Genomic DNA, 19705 nt, shown 5'->3' on the forward strand with positions numbered 1-19705 from the left:
GCTTGTAGAATTCAAACTCCTGGAGAATATGGATTGTTTATTTTATTCTCTTTTTATCTTTGTAGCTTCAATCCCTTGTACAGGACTTGCCACACAGAAGCTTTGAACAGTTAGGTGGCACAGTGGTTAGAGTGGCAGGCCTGGACTCAGGAAGACCTGAGTTCAAATCCAGCCTCAGACATCTACTAGCTGTGTGACTGAGCAAGTAACTTCACCCGATTTATCTTAGTTTCTTCATCTGTAAAATAAGCTGGAGAAGGAAATGACAAATCACTCCAGTATCTTTGCCAAGAAAACCCCAAATGGAGTCATGTAAGTTGGACGTCACTAAAATGACTGAACAACAAGTGTTTTGTAAATGGAATTGAGTTGGCTTCTCAAGGTAAATAGGAAGCACGGCAATACTGGGAATTAGCAAGGGAAGCTGGGAAGGAGTAGAAGACAGACTTAAAGTTAGGTCTTGACAGAAATCCTGTGAGTGGGATAATTTTGCTCTCAGGTATAAATGGGGAAACCGAGGCCTACCTAGTTCCAATGTTCTGCCTGCCATTGTGCTGTGTGAGTCAGCAGATAAAGCACCATTGTCCTAGATCTTGGACTCTCTCTCCTCCACTCAACTGGCTCCCTAAGCCCTTGCTGCTTTGTGTTCCATCAGTCACCCGATGAGTGGATAGGACCTCAAAAGAGGAAAACTTCCTTTCAGTTGTATTTCCCTGGGAGATTTGTCCAGGCCTCTGTGACCAATCCATTTCCTGAGCTCCGTGACGAGAGCAATGACAAACAGGCCAATTTCTTATGGTCCTAATGGTCCTGAAGTTACTAACCAGCCATGAGATGGTAATGAATTTGAGCTCTTCACTGATATACTATTGGATTGGTTCTAGGAGGCCTGTATAAAAGGCATTGCCAATGTCCTGACCCATCTAGCTAGACTATTGCTTTTTTTTTTTCCCCTTCAGCACACATAATGCATTTAAAATGTATATTAATTTCCCATTCAAAGGCAGAAATCCCCTTTCTTCAGAGCATAGATGTAGCAAATCTTGCCCTTAGCAGGGTAGCTGGCTGGTTTGGTAACTACCTGCCTTTTCTTTTTGTTTGGTCTTGAGAATAATAGTCTCTAATATTTACATAGTGATTTATTTGCCCTTATAACAACTTTGTGAGGTCGGTGGGGCAAGTATTTTACTGATGGGGAAACTGAGGTTCAGAGCAATTGTATGAACTGTCCAAGGTCTCATAGCTCCTCAATGTAGTAGCTGTCATTTGAATCCTGGCTGCAGGTTCAATGTTATTTCCAGTGTTCTGGATGGCCTCTTAAAATGAAGTCATATGGACTATTCAGACATATTCCCATCTACTTATGGTAAACAGCTAACAAGTGATATTCCCCAGATCCACCCGCTAACTGACACAGTAGTCTGTTCCCAATGCTATTATCACCACCACCATTACATTGAAAAGCAATGCTTAAAAAAAAAGTCTCCATGTTACTAAAAATAATAACTGAGATGATAAAATCCAAGGGAAAGTAACGATTGAATTACCGTTTCAACCTTTGCCATGACTATTCACTTTTCATTTTTGCCAAAATAGAACAGTGAGAAGTGATGGGAGTATTGTACAGTACTTTCTGATCTTAGCTAGATTTGCTTTCCATTCTTATGAACTCACCCTGTACTATTGGACTGAGCTTCCCAGCAGGTGAAGGTTATACTTTGCCCCTAAATCATGTCTGCATTTAAATAAAAGCAGTTTGGGAAGGTACTTCTACCGATGCTTTTAAGAAATAACGAATAGATTTTATTCCCCCCTGCTTCTTTCAATACCAGATTTGGGGTCTATTCAGCAGAATCTCTTTTGAAATTGCCAGAAAGGAAACAAGGTGTTTGGGAGACTTTTATCTGCCTGTGGTTTGCTCTATAAGCTGTCTCATGGGCATGCTTTGCTGGCAGCATGTGTTTGAACCCTATTCTGAAAGGAGCCAGGGATACAACTCTGTCTCTCGCTTTAGCTGCAGTGCAGCCTGGGCTGGTTGCATAACTCAGCTCCTTGGTTTTCCTAGGCAATCCCGAGATGGCTGGCATGATGCCAGTCAGTGGGGGGGTACTGTGGAAGGGGCAGGGCAATGACATGCAGAGGGACATCTCTGGGGAAAAGAGGAGAACACAATTTGTGTGGGGTGGGGGATGTTACCTTAGAAATGAATTGAAGGGTCTGAACTGTTTAGGTCCCCATGGGGAGCACTATTCTCAGATGCTAATCTGATGGTCAGAATAGGGCCTCTATTGGCCACAATGGGACCTTAGAGATATTGAGTTATGAGGGTGGGGCAGTGAGTGTGTACAGGGTGGCTAACTCTTCCTGTGTGTCCTTACTCAGAAGTTGTGTATGAAAGGAAAAAGCTGAATTGCAGGTGTAACTGTTTTCAGCTGTTAGTCATGAAAAAGCTGGGTGGTGCAGTAGATATGCTGGACCTAGAGTCAGGAAGACTGAAGTTCAAATCCAACCCCAAATACTATCCATGTGACCTGGGGATATTACTTAACCTCTGCCTCAGTTTCCCCAATAATAAAATAAGGATAATAACAGGACGTATCTTACAGGGTTGTTGTGAGGATCACATGAGATACTATTTGTAAAGAACTTAGCATAGTCCCAGACACAAACAGTAGATACTGAATAAATACTTTCTTCCTTCCTTCCTCCCTCCCTTCCTCCCTCCTCCCCTCCCTCCCTTCCTTCCTTTCTCCTTTCCTTTCCTTCCTTCCTCCTTTGCTTCCTTCCTTCCTTCCTTCCTTCCTTCCTTCCTTCCTTCCTTCCTTCCTTCCTTCCTTCCTTCCTTCTCCTCAGTTTTCATTCTTCTAAAACTAGTGGGCTTGGCCATACCCTCACTGATTTCATAGAATCAGTGACACAAATTTGGAAAGGACTTCAGTTTTCATCTAGCCCAGCAATTCTCAAACTTTTTTGTTTCAGGACCAATTTAAACTCTTAAAAATTGTTGAGGGTCTCCTCCTCTCCAATAACTTTTGTTTTAATGGGGTATATCTATTTACTGCATTGGAAATGAAAACATCTTAATATTATTATGACAATAGCCTTGACTTTGTAGACCCTTTGTAAAGGTCTCAGGGACCCCTAATTATTAATCTAACCTAACCTGTATTGTATCTGAACATGATTTTTTTCTATAGCAGGTCTGACAAGTGGTTATCTATCATTGGTTTGAATTCCTCCCATGACAGGGAACTCACTATCTCATAATACAGCCTATTGCATTTTTGAACAGCTCTCATTGTTAGAAAGTCCTTCTTTATATTGAGCCAAAATATGCCTCCCACCTACAATGTCTTAAACTCCTGTCTGCAAGAATTAGAATCTCATGAGACTCTTCTGCTCAAGTCTCCTTCCATAACCCGAGGAACACCTGGGAATCTTTCTCCCAACAGGGAATGGGGATGAGCTTTGGGATGCAAACCTCACACTAGTATCTATATTTCTGCTTTCTACTCCTCTATTATCACCTTTCTATAAAGCTATCTCTTTCAACTGGAGGGTTGGGGGGTGGGGAGGGCAATGAATGGTCATTATTATAACTGTGGAAATACCAAGGACTGATTTGGAAACAGAGATTGATGTTTTCCAAGGAGTTAGGGAGTGCTGCTCAAAAATCATGTCTGTATCTTAGAGAGCTGTGGTGTAATGGAAAGAACAGGATCACTTGCCACCTCCTTATGGACTGTTTTGATTACTGTCCCCCTCACCCCCAATACTTTTCTTTTTTAGTAGCATGTGAAGAATTGTTAGGCAAAAAAGCTCATCTGTTGGGCCTCTATTTCAGGAAAGAAGGGATAAAATTATTTCTCCATTCCTCTGGCCTGAACTCTTAGAATGCGGTTATCACCAGCTAATTTCCTTATGTTCCCTGATCCCACTGGATATGACCTACTCTCCAGTCACAGCTTTTGGCTCCATCCTGGGTGGGGGACAAATCTTTGTGGGCAGATGCAGGAGAGAACAATGGGGGAAAAGATCATAGCATCAAAGTAGATTTTGTCTCTTCATCCACCAGATGGCAACTGTTATTGAAACCACTTTGCCTAGGAAAGAAGGACTGAATTCATGAACTTGCCCCACTTTGGAAATTATAGTTTATGTAAAATAAAAAATAAATATGATTCTCTATCACAACTAGAGCCCCAAAGTAGGACAAAAATTCCAACCCATTGGACAGAGAGTTTATTTTCTTCGGTTTCCTTCTGTTTCTCTGTATATCATGCCAGTCACTGTATTCTTTTTTGCAGCTTTTATTCACAAGTTCTCTCTAGAGCTGGGGTTCTTTTTTTGTTGAATGTCTTTAATTTTTTTCAGTTATATGTAAAACCAAATTTTTTTACTTTATCAAATGCTTTATTAACTTCTAGTTTACATCATTCGTTTCCGCAAGATTTTCAGTCACAAACTTTCTCCCCATTTTTCCCCTACCCACCACCCCAAAATAAAGCTCACATTGGATATCCCCTCCTCCAATCTGCTCTCTCCCTTATCTTCCCCCATACCCTCTCTAACTTTCCAGTAGAGGATGGTCGATCGCTATGTCCCAGTACCTGTATATCTTATTTCCCAGTTATATGTAAAATAATATTAATAATAGTATATATATGTATACATACATATATATATATATATATATATATTTAGATATTTGATTTTAAAACTTTGAATTCCAGGTTCATTCCCTTCTTCCCTTGCCACCCACCCTTACTGGGAAGATAAGCACTTCAATATAGGTTGTACATGTGTAGCCATGCAAAACATTTCCATAGTGGATATATTGTGAAAAACTGATTATATTTCCCTCCTTCCTATCCCACCTCCCACTTGTTCTATTCTATACTTTGATCCTGTCCCTTTTCAAAAGTGGGTGCTTCCAACTTCCCTCCCCCCAGCCTGCACTCCCTTCCATCATCCCCCCTCTCATCCCCTTCCCCCCTACTCTCCTGTAGAGTGAGATACCCTGTAGGGTGAGAATATATAATTCCCTCCCTAAACCAAAGTCAATGAGAATAAGGTTGACCCATTCCCTTTTGCCTTCCTGTTCTTCTCCTCCATTGAAACCATTTTCCCTTGCCTCTTCTATATGAGATAATTTATCCCCTTCTGTCTCTCCCCACCTCCTCTCATTATATTCCTCTCTCACCTCTTAATATCACCATTTAAGTATCATCCCTTCCTACTAAATTGGTCCTGTGCCCTCTATCTATGTATACCTGTACACATATATACACACACTCACATATGTATTCATATGCCCATATACCCTCTTATATAGACATATATATGTATACATATATGTAAATATATGTAGAGATAGATATATGTAAATATATGTATATATATATATATATTTCTATTCCCTTCAACTATTCTCATACTGAGAAAAGTTTCGTAAGTTACAATTATCTTTTTTCAATGTAGGAATGTAAATAGTTCAACTTTGATAAGTTCCTTATGATTTCTTTTCCCTGGTTACCTTCTCATGCTTCTCTTGCTTCTTGTATTTGAATGTCAAATTTTCTATTCAATTCTGGTTTTTTCATCAAGAATACTTGAAAGTCCTCTATTCCACTGAATGACCATATTTTCCCCTAAAACATGATACTCGGTTTTGCTGGGTAGGTGACTCTTGGTTTTAATCCCAGCTCCTTTGACCTCCAGAATATCATATTCCAAGCCCTTCGATCCCTCAGTGTAGAAACTGCCAGATCCTGTGTTATCCTGATTGTGTTTCCACATATTCAAATTGTTTCTTCCTGGCTGCTTGTAGTATTCTCTCCTTGATCTGGGAATTCTGGAACCTGACTATAATATTCCTAGGAGTTTTCTTTTTGGGATCTTTTTCAGGAGGTGATCAGTGGATTCTTTCAACCTCTATTTTGCCTTCTGGTTCTAAAACATCAGGGCAGTTTTCCTTGAGAATTTCTTGAAGGATGATTTCTAGGTTCTTTCTTTGATCATAGCTTTCAGGTAGTCCAATAATTTTTAACTTATCTCTCCTGCATCTATTTTCCAGGTCAGTGGTTTTCCCAATGAGATATTTCACATTGCCTTATATTTTTTCATTTGTTTGGGTCTGTTTAATAGTATCTTGATTTCTCATAAACTCACTAGCTTCCATTTCCTCCAATCTAATTCTGAAGGAATGATTCTCTTCAGTGAGCTTTTGAGATTCTTTTTCCTTCTGGCAAATTTGGCTTTTTAAGGCATTCTTCTCCTCATTGGCTTTTTGAGCCTCTTTTGCCATTGGAGTTAGTCTATTTTTTAAGGTGTTATTTTCCTCAGTCAGCCTGTTGACTCTCATTTTATAATTTTCTTGCATCATTCTCATTTCTCTTCCCAATTTTTCCTCCACTTCTCTTATTTGGTTTTCAAAATCTTTCTTAAGGTCCTCTGTGGCCTGTAACCAGCTCGTATTTTTCCTTGAAGCTTTTGGTGCAGGAGTTCTGACTTCACTGTCTTCCTTCTGTTCCATGCTTTGATCCTTTTTGTCCCCAAAATAGGAGCGTAAAGTTGGATTGCTCTGCTTGCTTTGCTTCCTTTGCCTACTCATGTTGCTACTCAATTACTTGACTTTTGAGCTTTTTGCCACAGTAGGACTCTGCTACCTGACAGGGGAGCTTTGTCCCAAATTGCTGGGGATTTCTCAACTGCCAACACTATTAGTTGGGTGCCCTCTCTGAAGCCTCCACATATTCTCCAAGCTGGTCACACACCCCAGGACCTCTACCCTCAACCACAATCCAGATCCAAGCAGGTTAAAGCAAGAGCAATTACCTCTCAGACTGGTTGCTTGGCCCCCCCTACAGTATGCAAGCCAGGAGGTGATGCTGCCATGTGGCAGCAGCTGCATGGCCGCAGCGCCTCAGAGACTTCTCCCTCTATGGTGTAAAGGCCGGACCGCACTCCGGAACTCCTGGTTCCCAAAGTCCATACTGCACTGACCTCTCGCTTTGTCCTTAGCATCCATGTGTTGATAATTCTGGAGACTAACACAGCTGTTGTTGATCTGAAGTCCCTACAGCTGGCGACTGGTTGTGGATGCCCTGCAGCTAAAACCCACGGACTCATGTGGGGCTGGGCTTGGCTCCCAGAGTGCTGTGCTAGCAGCTTCCTGCTTGTCTGCCGGGCTGTCCTCAGCAGGAGGTTAGCTTTTCTGTGTCATTTTGTGGGTTCTGTAGCTCCAAAGTTTGTTCAGAGTCACCTTTTACATGAATTGGAGTCCTGTTTCTACTCCTCCATCTTGACTCTGCCCCCAAAGAGGATCATAAAAACAATTTTTAACACTCATTTAAAAAAATTTTGAGTTCCAAATTCTCTCCCTTCCTTTCTCCCCTCCCTGCTCATTGAGAAGGCAAACAATTTATATAGCTTATACATCTGGAGTCATGCAAAATACATTTCCATATTAGTCATGTTGCAAAAGAAAACACAGATCAAAAAAATCCCTCAAGAAAATTAAAGTTTAAAAAAAATTGCTTCAATTTGCCTTCAGACTTAATCAGTTCTTCCTCTGGAGGTGGATAGCATTTTTCATCAGGAGTCCTTTGGACTTGTCTTGTATCCTTGCATTGTTGATAATAGCCAGGTCATTCACAGTTGATCATCACATAGTGTTGCTGTTATTGTGTACAGTATACAATGTACTCTGTACTGGTTCTGCTCACTTCATTTTTCATCAGTTCATTTAAGTCTTTCTGGGTCTTCTGAAAACATCCTTAGAGCAGATGCTCTTAATAGTATTTGCACTTAATAATATTTTATTTTTTCCAATTATGTGTAAAGAAAGTTCCTAAGATTCATTTTTATGAGATTTTGAGTTCCAAATTTTTCCCCTCTGTCTCCCCCCCAAGACAACAAGCAATCTCATATAGGTTATCCATGTCCAAGCATCTTAAACATATTTCTACATTAGTCATATTGTGAAAGAAGAATCACAAGAAAAGGGAAAAAATATGAGAAAGAAAAAAACAAAATAAACAGGTGAAAATAGTAAGCTTCTATCTGCATTCAGACTCCATAGTTATTTCTCTGGCTGTGGATAGCATTTTCCACCTTGAGTCTTTTGGAATTGTCTTAGATCATTGCAGGGCTGAGAAAAGCTAAGTCTAACCAAGTCAATCATCGCACAAAGTTGTTGTTACTATGTACAATGTTCTCCTGGTTCTGCGCATTTCACTCAGCATCAATTCATGTAAGTCTTTCCAGGTTTTTCTGAAATCCACCTAGAGTAGAGGTTCTTAACCATTTTTGTGTCATGGTCCTCTTTGGCAGTCTGGTGAAGCCTATAGACTCCTCATAATAATGTTTTATATTAATCAGTAATTAAAGGAAACGTAATTTCAGTAATTAAAGGAAATGTGACATTTCACTTGGAGGTTATCAAAGATAAAGATATAATTTTTTTCCCCATCCAAGTTCTCAGACTCACTAAAATCTGATTAAGAACTCTTACTTTAGGGCAAGGGAAAGTCAACCAGTTTCTTTAAATCATAATTCCTCTGTGATATATGATTCATGACAACTGAAGAATTTCTGTCTTGGCTAGCAGAACTTCATCCTCAGTATTCATTTCCCCTTGGCAGAGAGAGGTGCCAGAGTTACACTTTGGATTTGCTTGATATATATTCTGCATTTGCTTGTCTACCTAAATATTGCCCTCCCCTGTCCCTGCCCCCACCACAAGTAGAATATTAGATTTTTCAGGAAAGGGGTAGTATTGTTTTGGTCTTTGTTTACCAAGAGCCTATCCCAGTACTCAGGACATCATCATCACTAATTATATTTATATATACATATATATATATATATATAGTGCCTACTATGTGCTATAGTAAACTCTTAATAAGTACTTGTTAGATTCATAAATGAATAGGTGTTGAAGGAATTTCTGAGTATTTTGACCTGAGATAAGCAATATGTTAACTATATGGAAAGGAGATAGGAAGCTAGGTCTACCTGTAATTTCATTGGTATGAGGAATTTTGGTGTTAGGAAGCTCCCACTATAAATACAGGCCAGCACTTTCTTTACAGCTTAGACCCTTAGATAGTGGTCTAGAGAACACTGAATGGGACAGGCATTTGCTTGGGGTCACCATAGCCAACATGTGCCAGAAAAAAACCCAGGTCTTTCTGGTTTTGAGGCTGGCTCTCTGTTCCCCACATCTCATCTCTCTGTAGGCAAGAAAAAAAGAATACACAAATAATAAACAAATAATATGCAAATTAGCCCTTTTATTTTTATAAATAATTTATTTTTAGAGTCATGGATTTGGCTCCTTTTTTGGACGGCAGCACAGTTTAGCTAAGAAGCAGGGTTAGAGATGTTTTCCCAGAAGAGAAGCTAATACCATTTTCTGTATCCTGACTGCCAACAGGAGGAGGCGATTGGTGTTAGAACACACATTCCAGAGTGTCTCTGACTAAAGCTCCTTTTCTGACCCCTTTTTCCTCCACAAATTCGTGACTAAAATCATTGAATCACAAAATCTTGGAGTTTGGAAGGGACCCTGGTACAATCTTTTTATTTTATAGATGAGAAAACTGAGAAAGAAAAGGGATCTGTCCAAATTCACTCTAGTTATTATAGAGTTGGAGCTGGAACCTCGGCCTCTTGACTTCTAGGCCAATGCTCTTTCCATGAGACTTCTTTTTCCTACTCACATGAGCTCAGGAGAATGTAGATTTTACAAAAATCTTTACTGATATCCAGAAGGGAGGGCAGCATGTGGTTCATGTTGCAAAGATGGGGAGAAACCTTAGGTGAAATGTTTTCCTTACAGTCACAAGACAAGTTGAGGAATGAGTTAGAAATCAAACCCAGGCCCCCTTAATTCTGTGTTTGTCTGGGTTGGTAAGAATAACTGAACTTTCCCCCATTTTTTTTTTAAGCAATCGGGGTTAAGTAACTTGCTCAAGGTTACACGGCCAGTTATTATTTATGGGTGTGGTGCTGAGTATCTGAGCCTGGATTTGATCCAGGTCATCCTGACACTGGAGCCGGTGCTCTTACTCGCTGAGCCACCTGGCCACCCCTTTCCCCCACTTTCTTTGAAAAGGTAGGGGGCTCTAGATGGGGAATCCTCCATTTACTTGGATTTAATTGATACATTGGTTAGTAGGACTTAGTTGCTTTTTCCTTATCCTCTTCTGTTTTATTTTTATCTATAAGGAATGGTTCTGGGGTTATAGGAGGGGGTAGAGTGGGAAATGAAAGTAATATAAAAGCAAAAGGTAACAATAACAACAGCAATAAAATATTGGCTGTGCCTCATTGAAAGGTGATATCCGTAATGTTTCTGTTGTTGTTCAGTCATGTCCAACTCTTCATGACCCCATTTTGGGGTTTTCTTAGCAAAGCTGCTATAGTAGTTTGCCAGTTTCTTTTCCAACTCATTTTACAGATGAGGAAACTGAGGCAAACTGGGTTAAGTGACTTGCCCAAGGTCACACAGTTAATAAGTACCTGAGGTCAGATTTGAACTCAGGAAGATGAGTCTTCCTAACTTCCCTGCACTCTATTCATTACACCACCAAGCTGTCCATCAATAATGTTAGCTGAACTTTTTTTTTTTTGCTTTTGGATATAGTGGGGTTGAGGCTGGGAATTCTTAAAGATGTATTATCAAAGCCCAGTAGTGATCTGGTTCAATCTTTGTCCAATTCAGGTGCACTTGTGCATTTCAAAAGTGTTTTCTTTCTATGATCCAAGTTGAAAATACTCTGATTTTTATCAAAGATGGGAATGAGGCACCAAAACATCAAGGGTTTTCTGAGATGAGGTTGGCAGTCACCAGCCAAAGTCCACTGACATCAGATGGAGGGCATGGAATATTATCAGGTGATCTCTTCTTGGATATAGATTTGCTACTAATTCATGTGCATGTCAATTTAATGAATATTTGCTACTCTGTTCAAAGGACTGGATCAGTTTCTGAAGATTCAAAAAACCAAAAGAGTCCCTGCCCTTAAGGAGCTTACTTTTGACTGACTGGAGAGGTGGAGGTTGGAGGATGCAACATGAACATACATAACTGTAGTACAAGAAAAATTGAGGAGGAGAAATGAACATAGTGAAATGGTGCTGATATAAAGCATGTATTATACAGAGAGCTGGATCTGAGTCAAAGAATACTTGAACTGAAGTCTGACCTCAGACACTTATTAACTGTGTAGTCATGGGCAGTTCCTCTAACTCAGTTTTCTCATCTGTAAAATGGGAATAATTAATAGCAGTTACTTCCCAGGGATTGTTGTGAGGATCAAATGAAATGATATGTGTAAAGTACTTTGCAAACCTTAAAGCATTATGTAGATGCTACTTATTATTATTTTGACCAAATAAGAAAAGAAATGAACAGTATCATGTTGGAAACTCAGAGGATGGGTAATATTGCTAAGATGGTTTCATTCCATGGTGACTTTTTTCTTCCTGTAATTATTATTATTAATATAACCTACATTATATATGTATAATATAATTGAAAACAATAATTAATAGCTCACATTTAGGTGCCACTTTTCAGTTTCTGTAGTACCTGCCCAACAACTTTGTGATATAGGTTTGTGGGAATTATCCCCATTTTATAGATAAAGAAATTAAGGTCAAGAGACAAGGTCAGTAGCATTGCTTATGATGAGTAAGTGGAAGAGCTAGACCAGGCCAGCCAGTTTGTGCTGAGGTACTGGCCATATACCTCTCATGAGTCTTCATTTCACCTCTTGACATAGACTGCTTCTGGGGCCTAGGTTTCTAATCAGGTCTTAAACATTTTGCATAAGAATCTCCTAACTGGTGGAGAGAATAATGAATGGTCACTGCATACCTGTGTGAGAGTTTTGGAGAGAAGAGACATTCTTGATTTCTTCTTTGATGGAGGACACATGTGTTATAGTCTCTTGGGAGACTCAACCAATATACGTGGAGGAAGAGAGACAGACTGAAAACTGAGGACACGTTGAGGAGCTGGCTTCCTCCTCTATGTTGGCCTTACAAAATGTGTTACAGTGTAGAGTCATAATTCTCTCCCCCATTTAGGGGGGGTTTATAAAAAATTATCTAGGCTTGGCTGAAAACCCAGGTCATACTCCATTACAAATTGTTTCCTTTCATCCTAAATGGGTCTAGAAGATGGGTTACTGAAGAAACTCTTGAGTATGCTGGGCAAATGCAGCCAACTCAAATATTCATGAGAATGTGTTCCACTTTGTGGATTGTTTATGACAAAATAGGATTTCCTCTTCCTCTTCCTCTCCCTCCTTACCTCTCCTTTCCCCCATTTCCCCAACTAGAGATTGAGATAGAAGAGTAGTGGGTCTAGAGACACTTGGTAGGGAAGGTAGGGGCAGAGATGAGTGTGAGCCCTGAGCGTTCAGCTCTCATTGAGTGATGGTATGGCAACTCATCTAGAATAAAATGAAGTCCATTTGGAATTACCTGCTGTGTTGTGCTCTGTATACCTCTTGCCTCCTCCATGAGTGCAGGTAATGGAGAGTTGACTGTATTAAACCTCAGAAATACCATAGTGGGTAAAGTGTTGGTCTTGGAGTGAGGAGAACCTGAAGTTTAAGTCCTACCTCTTACTACTTGTGACCTGAGAAAGTTATTTGCTATCTCTAAAACTCAGTTTCCTCATTTGCAAAATGGGCAGTTGTATTTACTAGTCTCTGTGGCTCCTTCCAGATCTAAGTCAATGATCCTATGATGCTGTGCTTGTTGTTTGTCTTTGGTGGCACAGCGGATAGAGTGCAGGGCCTGGAGTCAGGAAGACTCATGACTTCCCGAGTTCAAATCCAGCTGTGTGAACCTGGACAAGTCACTTCACCTTGTTTGCCTCAGTTTCTTCATCCATAAAATGAGCTGGAGAAGGAAATGGCAAACCACTCTGGTATCTTTGGCAGGAAAGCTCCAAATGGGGTCACAAAGAATCAGACACGACTGAAACTACTCAGTAACAACAATGATGCTGTGACTCTCATAGGACACCTTCAAAAACTTTATGAACTGTAGAACCAGGACTCAGATATCATTCAAAGGTCGAGTAGAAGAGATTCATTTTCACCAGTTGTGATCCAGGAAATACGGACATTGACTACAACAGTGAAATCAATGAATAGCACATCTTAGTTTGGAGAGGGTTCTAGATCTGGCCTCCACGTTAGGGAGATGGTACAGGAAGATGACCCAAAGGAACGTATTTCCAACCCAGATTTCACTACAGTAGGTATTATTTCAGTGGGGTGAGGAGGATAAATGTTCAGGGACAGTAATAAAGTTGGGGTAGTGATGAGGGTTAGTCAAATTAGAACTGAGTTGTGTCCATTATAGGTAGAGAAAAGGCCCTTGAGATTTCATTCCCTGAGGGTTCTCACTATTGATATTAGCATAATGTTGTGAAAATTATGAACTGACATTTAAAATTTGCATTTTAATGTTTACAAAGAGGCTTCCTCACAACAGCCATATGAGGTAGGAATCAGGAGTATTATTTTACATAGAAGGAAACCGAGGGTCAGAGAGGTTAAGTAATCTGAGTTAGTGGAATGAAAACTGGACTCAAATTCCAAAGATGCTAATCTCAGCTTTGCTGCTGACTTCCTGTATTATCATGGACAAGTCATTTAACATTTCTAGGTCTCATTTTACCCATTTGAAAATTGAGAGAGTAGATGTGAGGTTGTTATTCTGTTTTGTGTGTCATGGACCCTTTTGATGGTCTGGTGAAATTTATGGATCCTTTCATAGACTAATACTTTTAAATGCATAAAATAAAATTTGCAAGGTTATAAAGAAAACTAGTCCTATAGAAACAGTTATCAGAATGTTTAAAAAAAAACAAACTCTACCAGATTCATGAATCCCAAGTTAAGAATCCTTGATTGATAGGTGATTATTAATATACCCCACCTCGAAATTCTATGGTTCTGTGACTTGCTAATCATCCAAGCTAATAAGTTTTAGAGCTGATTCAAACCTATATCAAAACTATTATTCTTTCCACTGCAGCACACTGCTTCTTATTGAAGGCTGGAAGAAGGACAAAGGGCTAGGGGCATCCCTTATTTTCTAAGATTTCCATTTCTTTTTGTTATTCTTCCATTAAACCTCAACTAGATGGTCCTGAGGGCAGAGCAGCTATTTTACCACAGATTGACTAGTGGCACATCTATTTTTCCCAGTGAGAGACTATCCCATATGTTAGCACAATCTGGCACTTGAGGGTGAAGCATCAAAACATCTTACCTCTTGCTATAACCCTCATCTCATGCCCTTTAATGCCATTTTTGTTCTATTCCATTTCAGGTTCCTGGCTCCTCCGGAGGACCCCTGCAGCCGTGGTGGAAGCCAACAGCTAAATCTTGTGTATGGCGTGGTCAAAGTTGCGGCCCCTCACCTCTGCCTTCCTCCACTTTGGGTTGGTTACTTTTGCGCTCTTCCTTAATGGTCTGCGGGCAGAGGCTAGCACAGCTGGGGATGTGGACAGTACGGGGCAGAACAATGAGTCCTGCTCTGGGTCATCGGACTGTAAGGAGGGTGTCATTTTGCCAATCTGGTACCCAGAGAACCCTTCCCTGGGGGACAAGATTGCCAGGGTCATCGTTTATTTTGTGGCCCTGATCTACATGTTCCTTGGGGTGTCCATCATTGCTGACCGCTTCATGGCATCGATTGAGGTCATCACTTCTCAGGAGAGGGAGGTGACTGTCAAGAAGCCTAATGGAGAGACCAGTACAACTACTATTCGGGTCTGGAATGAAACTGTCTCCAATCTGACCTTGATGGCTCTGGGTTCCTCTGCCCCAGAGATTCTCCTGTCCCTTATTGAGGTCTGTGGTCATGGGTTCATTGCTGGAGACCTGGGACCTTCTACCATTGTAGGCAGCGCAGCCTTCAATATGTTCATCATCATAGGCGTTTGTGTTTATGTGATCCCTGATGGGGAGACCCGGAAGATCAAACACCTCCGGGTCTTTTTTATCACTGCTGCCTGGAGCATCTTTGCCTACATCTGGCTGTACATGATCCTGGCGGTATTTTCACCAGGCGTGGTTCAGGTGTGGGAGGGCCTCCTCACTCTCTTCTTCTTTCCTGTATGCGTCCTCCTGGCCTGGATGGCGGACAGACGGCTGCTCTTCTACAAGTATATGCACAAAAAGTACCGTGCAGACAAGCACCGGGGCATCATCATAGAGACAGAGGCTGACCCTCGGAAAGGCATTGAGATGGATGGGAAGATGATGAATTCTCACTTCCTAGATGGGAACCTGGTCATGATGGAAGGGAAAGAAGTGGACGAGTCTCGCAAAGAAATGATTCGGATCCTCAAGGACCTGAAACAAAAGCACCCAGAAAAGGATCTGGACCAGCTGGTGGAGATGGCCAACTACTACGCCCTTTCCCATCAACAGAAGAGCCGAGCCTTCTATCGGATCCAAGCCACCCACATGATGACTGGAGCCGGCAACATCCTGAAGAAACACGTGGCGGAGCAAGCCAAGAAGTCCTCCGGCATGGGCGAGGTGCGCAGCGATGAGCCTGAGGACTTTGTGTCCAAAGTTTTCTTTGACCCCTGCTCCTACCAGTGCCTGGAGAACTGTGGAGCCGTCCTCCTGACGGTGGTGCGGAAAGGGGGTGACACCTCTAAGACCATGTACGTGGACTACAAGACAGAAGACGGCTCTGCCAACGCTGGGGCCGATTATGAGTTCACGGAAGGCACGGTGGTCCTGAAGCCAGGAGAAACCCAAAAGGAATTCTCTGTTGGCATTATCGATGATGACATCTTTGAGGAGGATGAGCATTTCTTTGTAAGGCTCAGCAACGTTCGTATAGTGGAGGAGCAGCCAGAGGAAGGGCTACCCCCCGGTGCAATCAACAACCTGCCCTTGCCCAGGGCTGTTCTGTCCTCCCCCTCTGTGGCTACAGTCACCATTCTGGATGATGATCACGCGGGCATCTTCACTTTTGAGTGTGATGTCATTCATGTCAGTGAGAGCATCGGTGTCATGGAGGTCAAGGTCCTCCGGACATCGGGTGCCAGGGGCACAGTCATCATCCCCTTTAGGACAGTGGAAGGGACCGCCAAGGGTGCTGGTGAGGACTTTGAAGACACCTATGGGGAGCTGGAATTCAAGAATGATGAAACTGTGTAAGTACCTTCTTTCTGTCTTCTGCCCCCCCTCCCCCCGACCTGTTCCACTTCCCTCTCATTCAGGAATCTCTTTACAAATGTTTCACGGGATTGTCTTAACCTCTTGTTTTGGCTTCATCACAGGTGTGCAAGGTCGTCAGACACGTCTGAGCTGTTTTCCACTTCTAAACTCTCCTGACTCCTCACCTTGACCTTTTTTTTTTTTTTTTTTCCTGGGCAGGGAATCCTATGGCAGGATCTGTTGAAGCCTAAGTAGTTAGAGGGATAAAATCAATTATGATGTAAGATTTGGGGGATTTTCCAGAAAGTAAGAGATTTTTCCTGTCCTCACATTTTTGGATTTCTGAGACATTTGAGACTAAACTTTGAACCATTTCAGGTCACCGATAGGAGCATCTGGCCAAGCTTCCTTTTAGTTGGTGACTCTTTTGGATCTCAGTTGTACTCTTATTTTCTCCAAAGGTGACTGTTCAGATATGATTAGCTCAAAACCTAGAAGCCAAAGTTATCTTTTTTTTTTTTACATGCAGGCAGTCTATCCTTTGGTTCCTGCCATGTCCAATCTGGCTGAAATGGCTTACTTTTTTTGCTCTTATACTGGAGGTGCCTGGGAGAAGTCAGGCTCCATCCCAAGGTTGAATACCAAATAAGCATTAAAGGAAAAGTCCCTAGGAAATTGTGGGATGTTTCACCTGAAACCTATGTGTTCATCCCCTTCAATAGTGCTTTTCATTTGAATAAGATCCTATTATATCCTATCATAAAGAAAATTAATTCTTTCTGCAGCCTTTTTCATAGAAGAATGTCACCCATTTTACACAATTCATTTGTATTCTGCCCATTTTACACATGAGCAGATGGAAAGACAGTAAAGAAAAGGGACTTACTCAGGTTAGCCCAATCAAAACAAAATACATTAGCCAAACCTTTTCAGTAGTGTATACTGATGATTCTTGGGACTATCTTATTAGAATAATGTTAGGGCAGATTTTCCCTAGGAGGGGCAGTGAAAAGTGGCAGAAAGAAAAAAACAAAAACTAGGAACTTTTCTCTGCTGATCTTCTTTGCTAATTCCTTACTTTTATACATAGCAAGCCACAAAATGTTAACTTATATAACAAAAATGTAATGCCTAATTACTCAGAGTGCCTACTGGTAACATTATCAGAAAATACTAGTTCCAGTATTCCAGGATTTTCTGAACCATTCAATGTATATCTATAGGTCTTCCTATCTTTTAGGCTTCCCTATGGAACTTAGACTATATCTTTCCATAGTAAAAGTCTGAATCTTTTCCTTTGTACTTAAATATCAGCTCGAGCCTATCCTAACACCTTAGTCATTTAAACTAACAGTAATAAATAAGCTAAGGACATTTCCGTTTAAGTGATTTAAGTTTAAGATTATATTAATTGACAATAGAGGTGTATACATGGCCCCACTTTTCTTGTAAGGCATCCTAATCTAAAATATAAGAATTTAAGAAATCTGATTGAACCCTCTTATTTTTAAAGTTGAGGACAATGAAGTACAGAGAAGTCAACTGACTTGTCCAAAGTCATTCAGTTATTCAACAAACATTTATCCAGTAGGATGTAAATTCCTTGAGAGCCAGGCTGTTTGCTTTTGTGTCTTCATACCCACATAGCACCATGCCTTCCAAATAGTAAATGTTTAATAAATGTTTGTTGAATGATGGAATAAGTGAAAGTCAGTTAGTAGTTGAGTCAAGACTGGAAGCCAGGCATCCTGATGCCCACTCTAGCATTCTGCCCTCAAGGCCATATTTCCTAGTTCTGTGTGTGCACCAGACATCCAAGTATGCCTAAACGCATTGGACTTCAGGTAGGCTATAGGGATCCATGGTCTTGCCATGAGCTAGCTTTGAATTGATTGTTATGAGGTGACAAATGTATATATTCTCTGTCAATTTAGTTCTGAGTGAGTCCGGGGCCAAGATCTCAGGCCACACTTCCTTGTGTTCACACTTCCTTTTCGTGGCCTCCCACTGTAGCCCCATTCAATGGAGACATGAGAAGAATAGGGAAGACAACTGCATTTTGCTTGATCCAGGAACAGTCTGTCTCCCACCCTCCTCCTGTTTCTGATCCCCAGACTCTTTGAGGATTTTACTTTCCCACAAAACCAAACAGCATTGCAAACTTTGAACCTTCTTCCCCTTCCTGCCTTAGGAGTAATCTGGTTCAAGTCTAGTCTCTGCTAAACTAATATCTTTGGGGATCCTGAAGTCGTTTGTTCAGGTTGTTCTCTATTGTACTAAAAATGATTCATTAGTATCACCCACCCCAAAAAGGTTTTAAGACAATCTGGATCAATGGGGGCGGTTTATCTCATGTCCTAGTGACTCACATTTAACACCAGCCTCATTTCCCTAACACAGACCTGATCTTTAGGAAGCATGGGTGGATGACATTTGCAAGCTGACAGAAGACAAGTTACTAAGCTTCTCAGTGATTTATGTGACCCTTCAATAAAGCTCCACTGCATCATGTTGGAAAGAACACAACACTAATTCTTGGGTGAAATTTGCTCTAGAAATGAAAAATCAAATAATATTATCTGTTTCCACTACTTCTCCAAGAAAATTATTGTATCACATGCTATTTTTGGCCTCAGAATTCACCTAGAACTTGTTCAAGATAGGAAATCCTGGCTCTGAGAGGAAAGGGGGAAATTTTCTCCAGGGGCAATTAGATGATGCTATAGAGTACTGGGCCTGGAGTCAGGAAGCCTGGAGTTCAAATCTGACCTCAGATATTTGTTATCAGTGTGACCCTGGGCAAGTCACTTAACCTTTGCCTCCATTTCCTCTACTGGAAAATGGGGATAATAGCAGCAACCCTCCTAGGGTTGTTATGAGGATCAAATGCAATAATGTTTGTAAAGTGCTTAGTATGTGTAACAATAATGCAATGTTCACAATGCCCATGGTGACTTTAATATGCTGGTATAGTTGTGAATCACAAAATGTAACAAGCTCTCAACATGGAGGACAGAGCCAAAGCATTATTCAAATGCCAGAAAGCTGAGTCCCCAAACCAGAAAGTCAAAGTCATTACAGTAGCCATGAATTCACATATGGTACACATAGTTAATGCAGTGAACACTCACATTCCCAAGCCTTCAAAACAAAACAGGCTCCTTCAGGCAAAGATCCTCTTCTCCTCACTCACAGTAGCTGCTCAGTCTCCATGCTGCTTGCCCCCAGCAGTTCTCATTCCTGGCAGTTCTTAGCAGAAGTCCTCAGAAGAAGTGCTGCCACCACAAGTTCTGTTCTCAAAATCTCTTCCCTCTCCAGCCTTGAACTCTCCTTATATATGGTATTAGCTCCTCCCTGCCCCACCCCTTCCTGCTATGTCAGCAAATTCATCCCATTGAGGGATTCACAAGTTCTGGGTCTTAATACTTGACACAATTATGAACTTGAAACTCAGTGCTAAGTACCTGTTAGCTTGCCAATACAAGGGGATG

At 41.1% G+C, this 19705-nt stretch overlaps 1 protein-coding gene across 3 annotated transcripts in view; it reads left to right on the top strand.

Moving 5' to 3' along the window:
- SLC8A3 (solute carrier family 8 member A3) overlaps positions 1 to 19705 on the top strand; it is a 248541-nt gene that overhangs the window by 42103 nt on the left and 186733 nt on the right. For all 3 annotated transcript variants that reach the window (XM_069091787.1, XM_069091785.1, XM_069091786.1), the window contains exon 2: positions 14365 to 16210. In XM_069091787.1, coding sequence (XP_068947888.1) covers positions 14427 to 16210 — 1784 coding nt within the window. In that variant the 5' untranslated portion in view covers positions 14365 to 14426. The remainder of the gene's footprint in view (positions 1 to 14364; positions 16211 to 19705) is intronic.

Source organism: Petaurus breviceps, unplaced genomic scaffold, assembly GCF_028583685.1.
Source record: "Petaurus breviceps papuanus isolate PSGF00001 unplaced genomic scaffold, PetGlider_PUasm1.0 189, whole genome shotgun sequence".
NCBI lineage: Eukaryota > Metazoa > Chordata > Mammalia > Diprotodontia > Petauridae > Petaurus > Petaurus breviceps.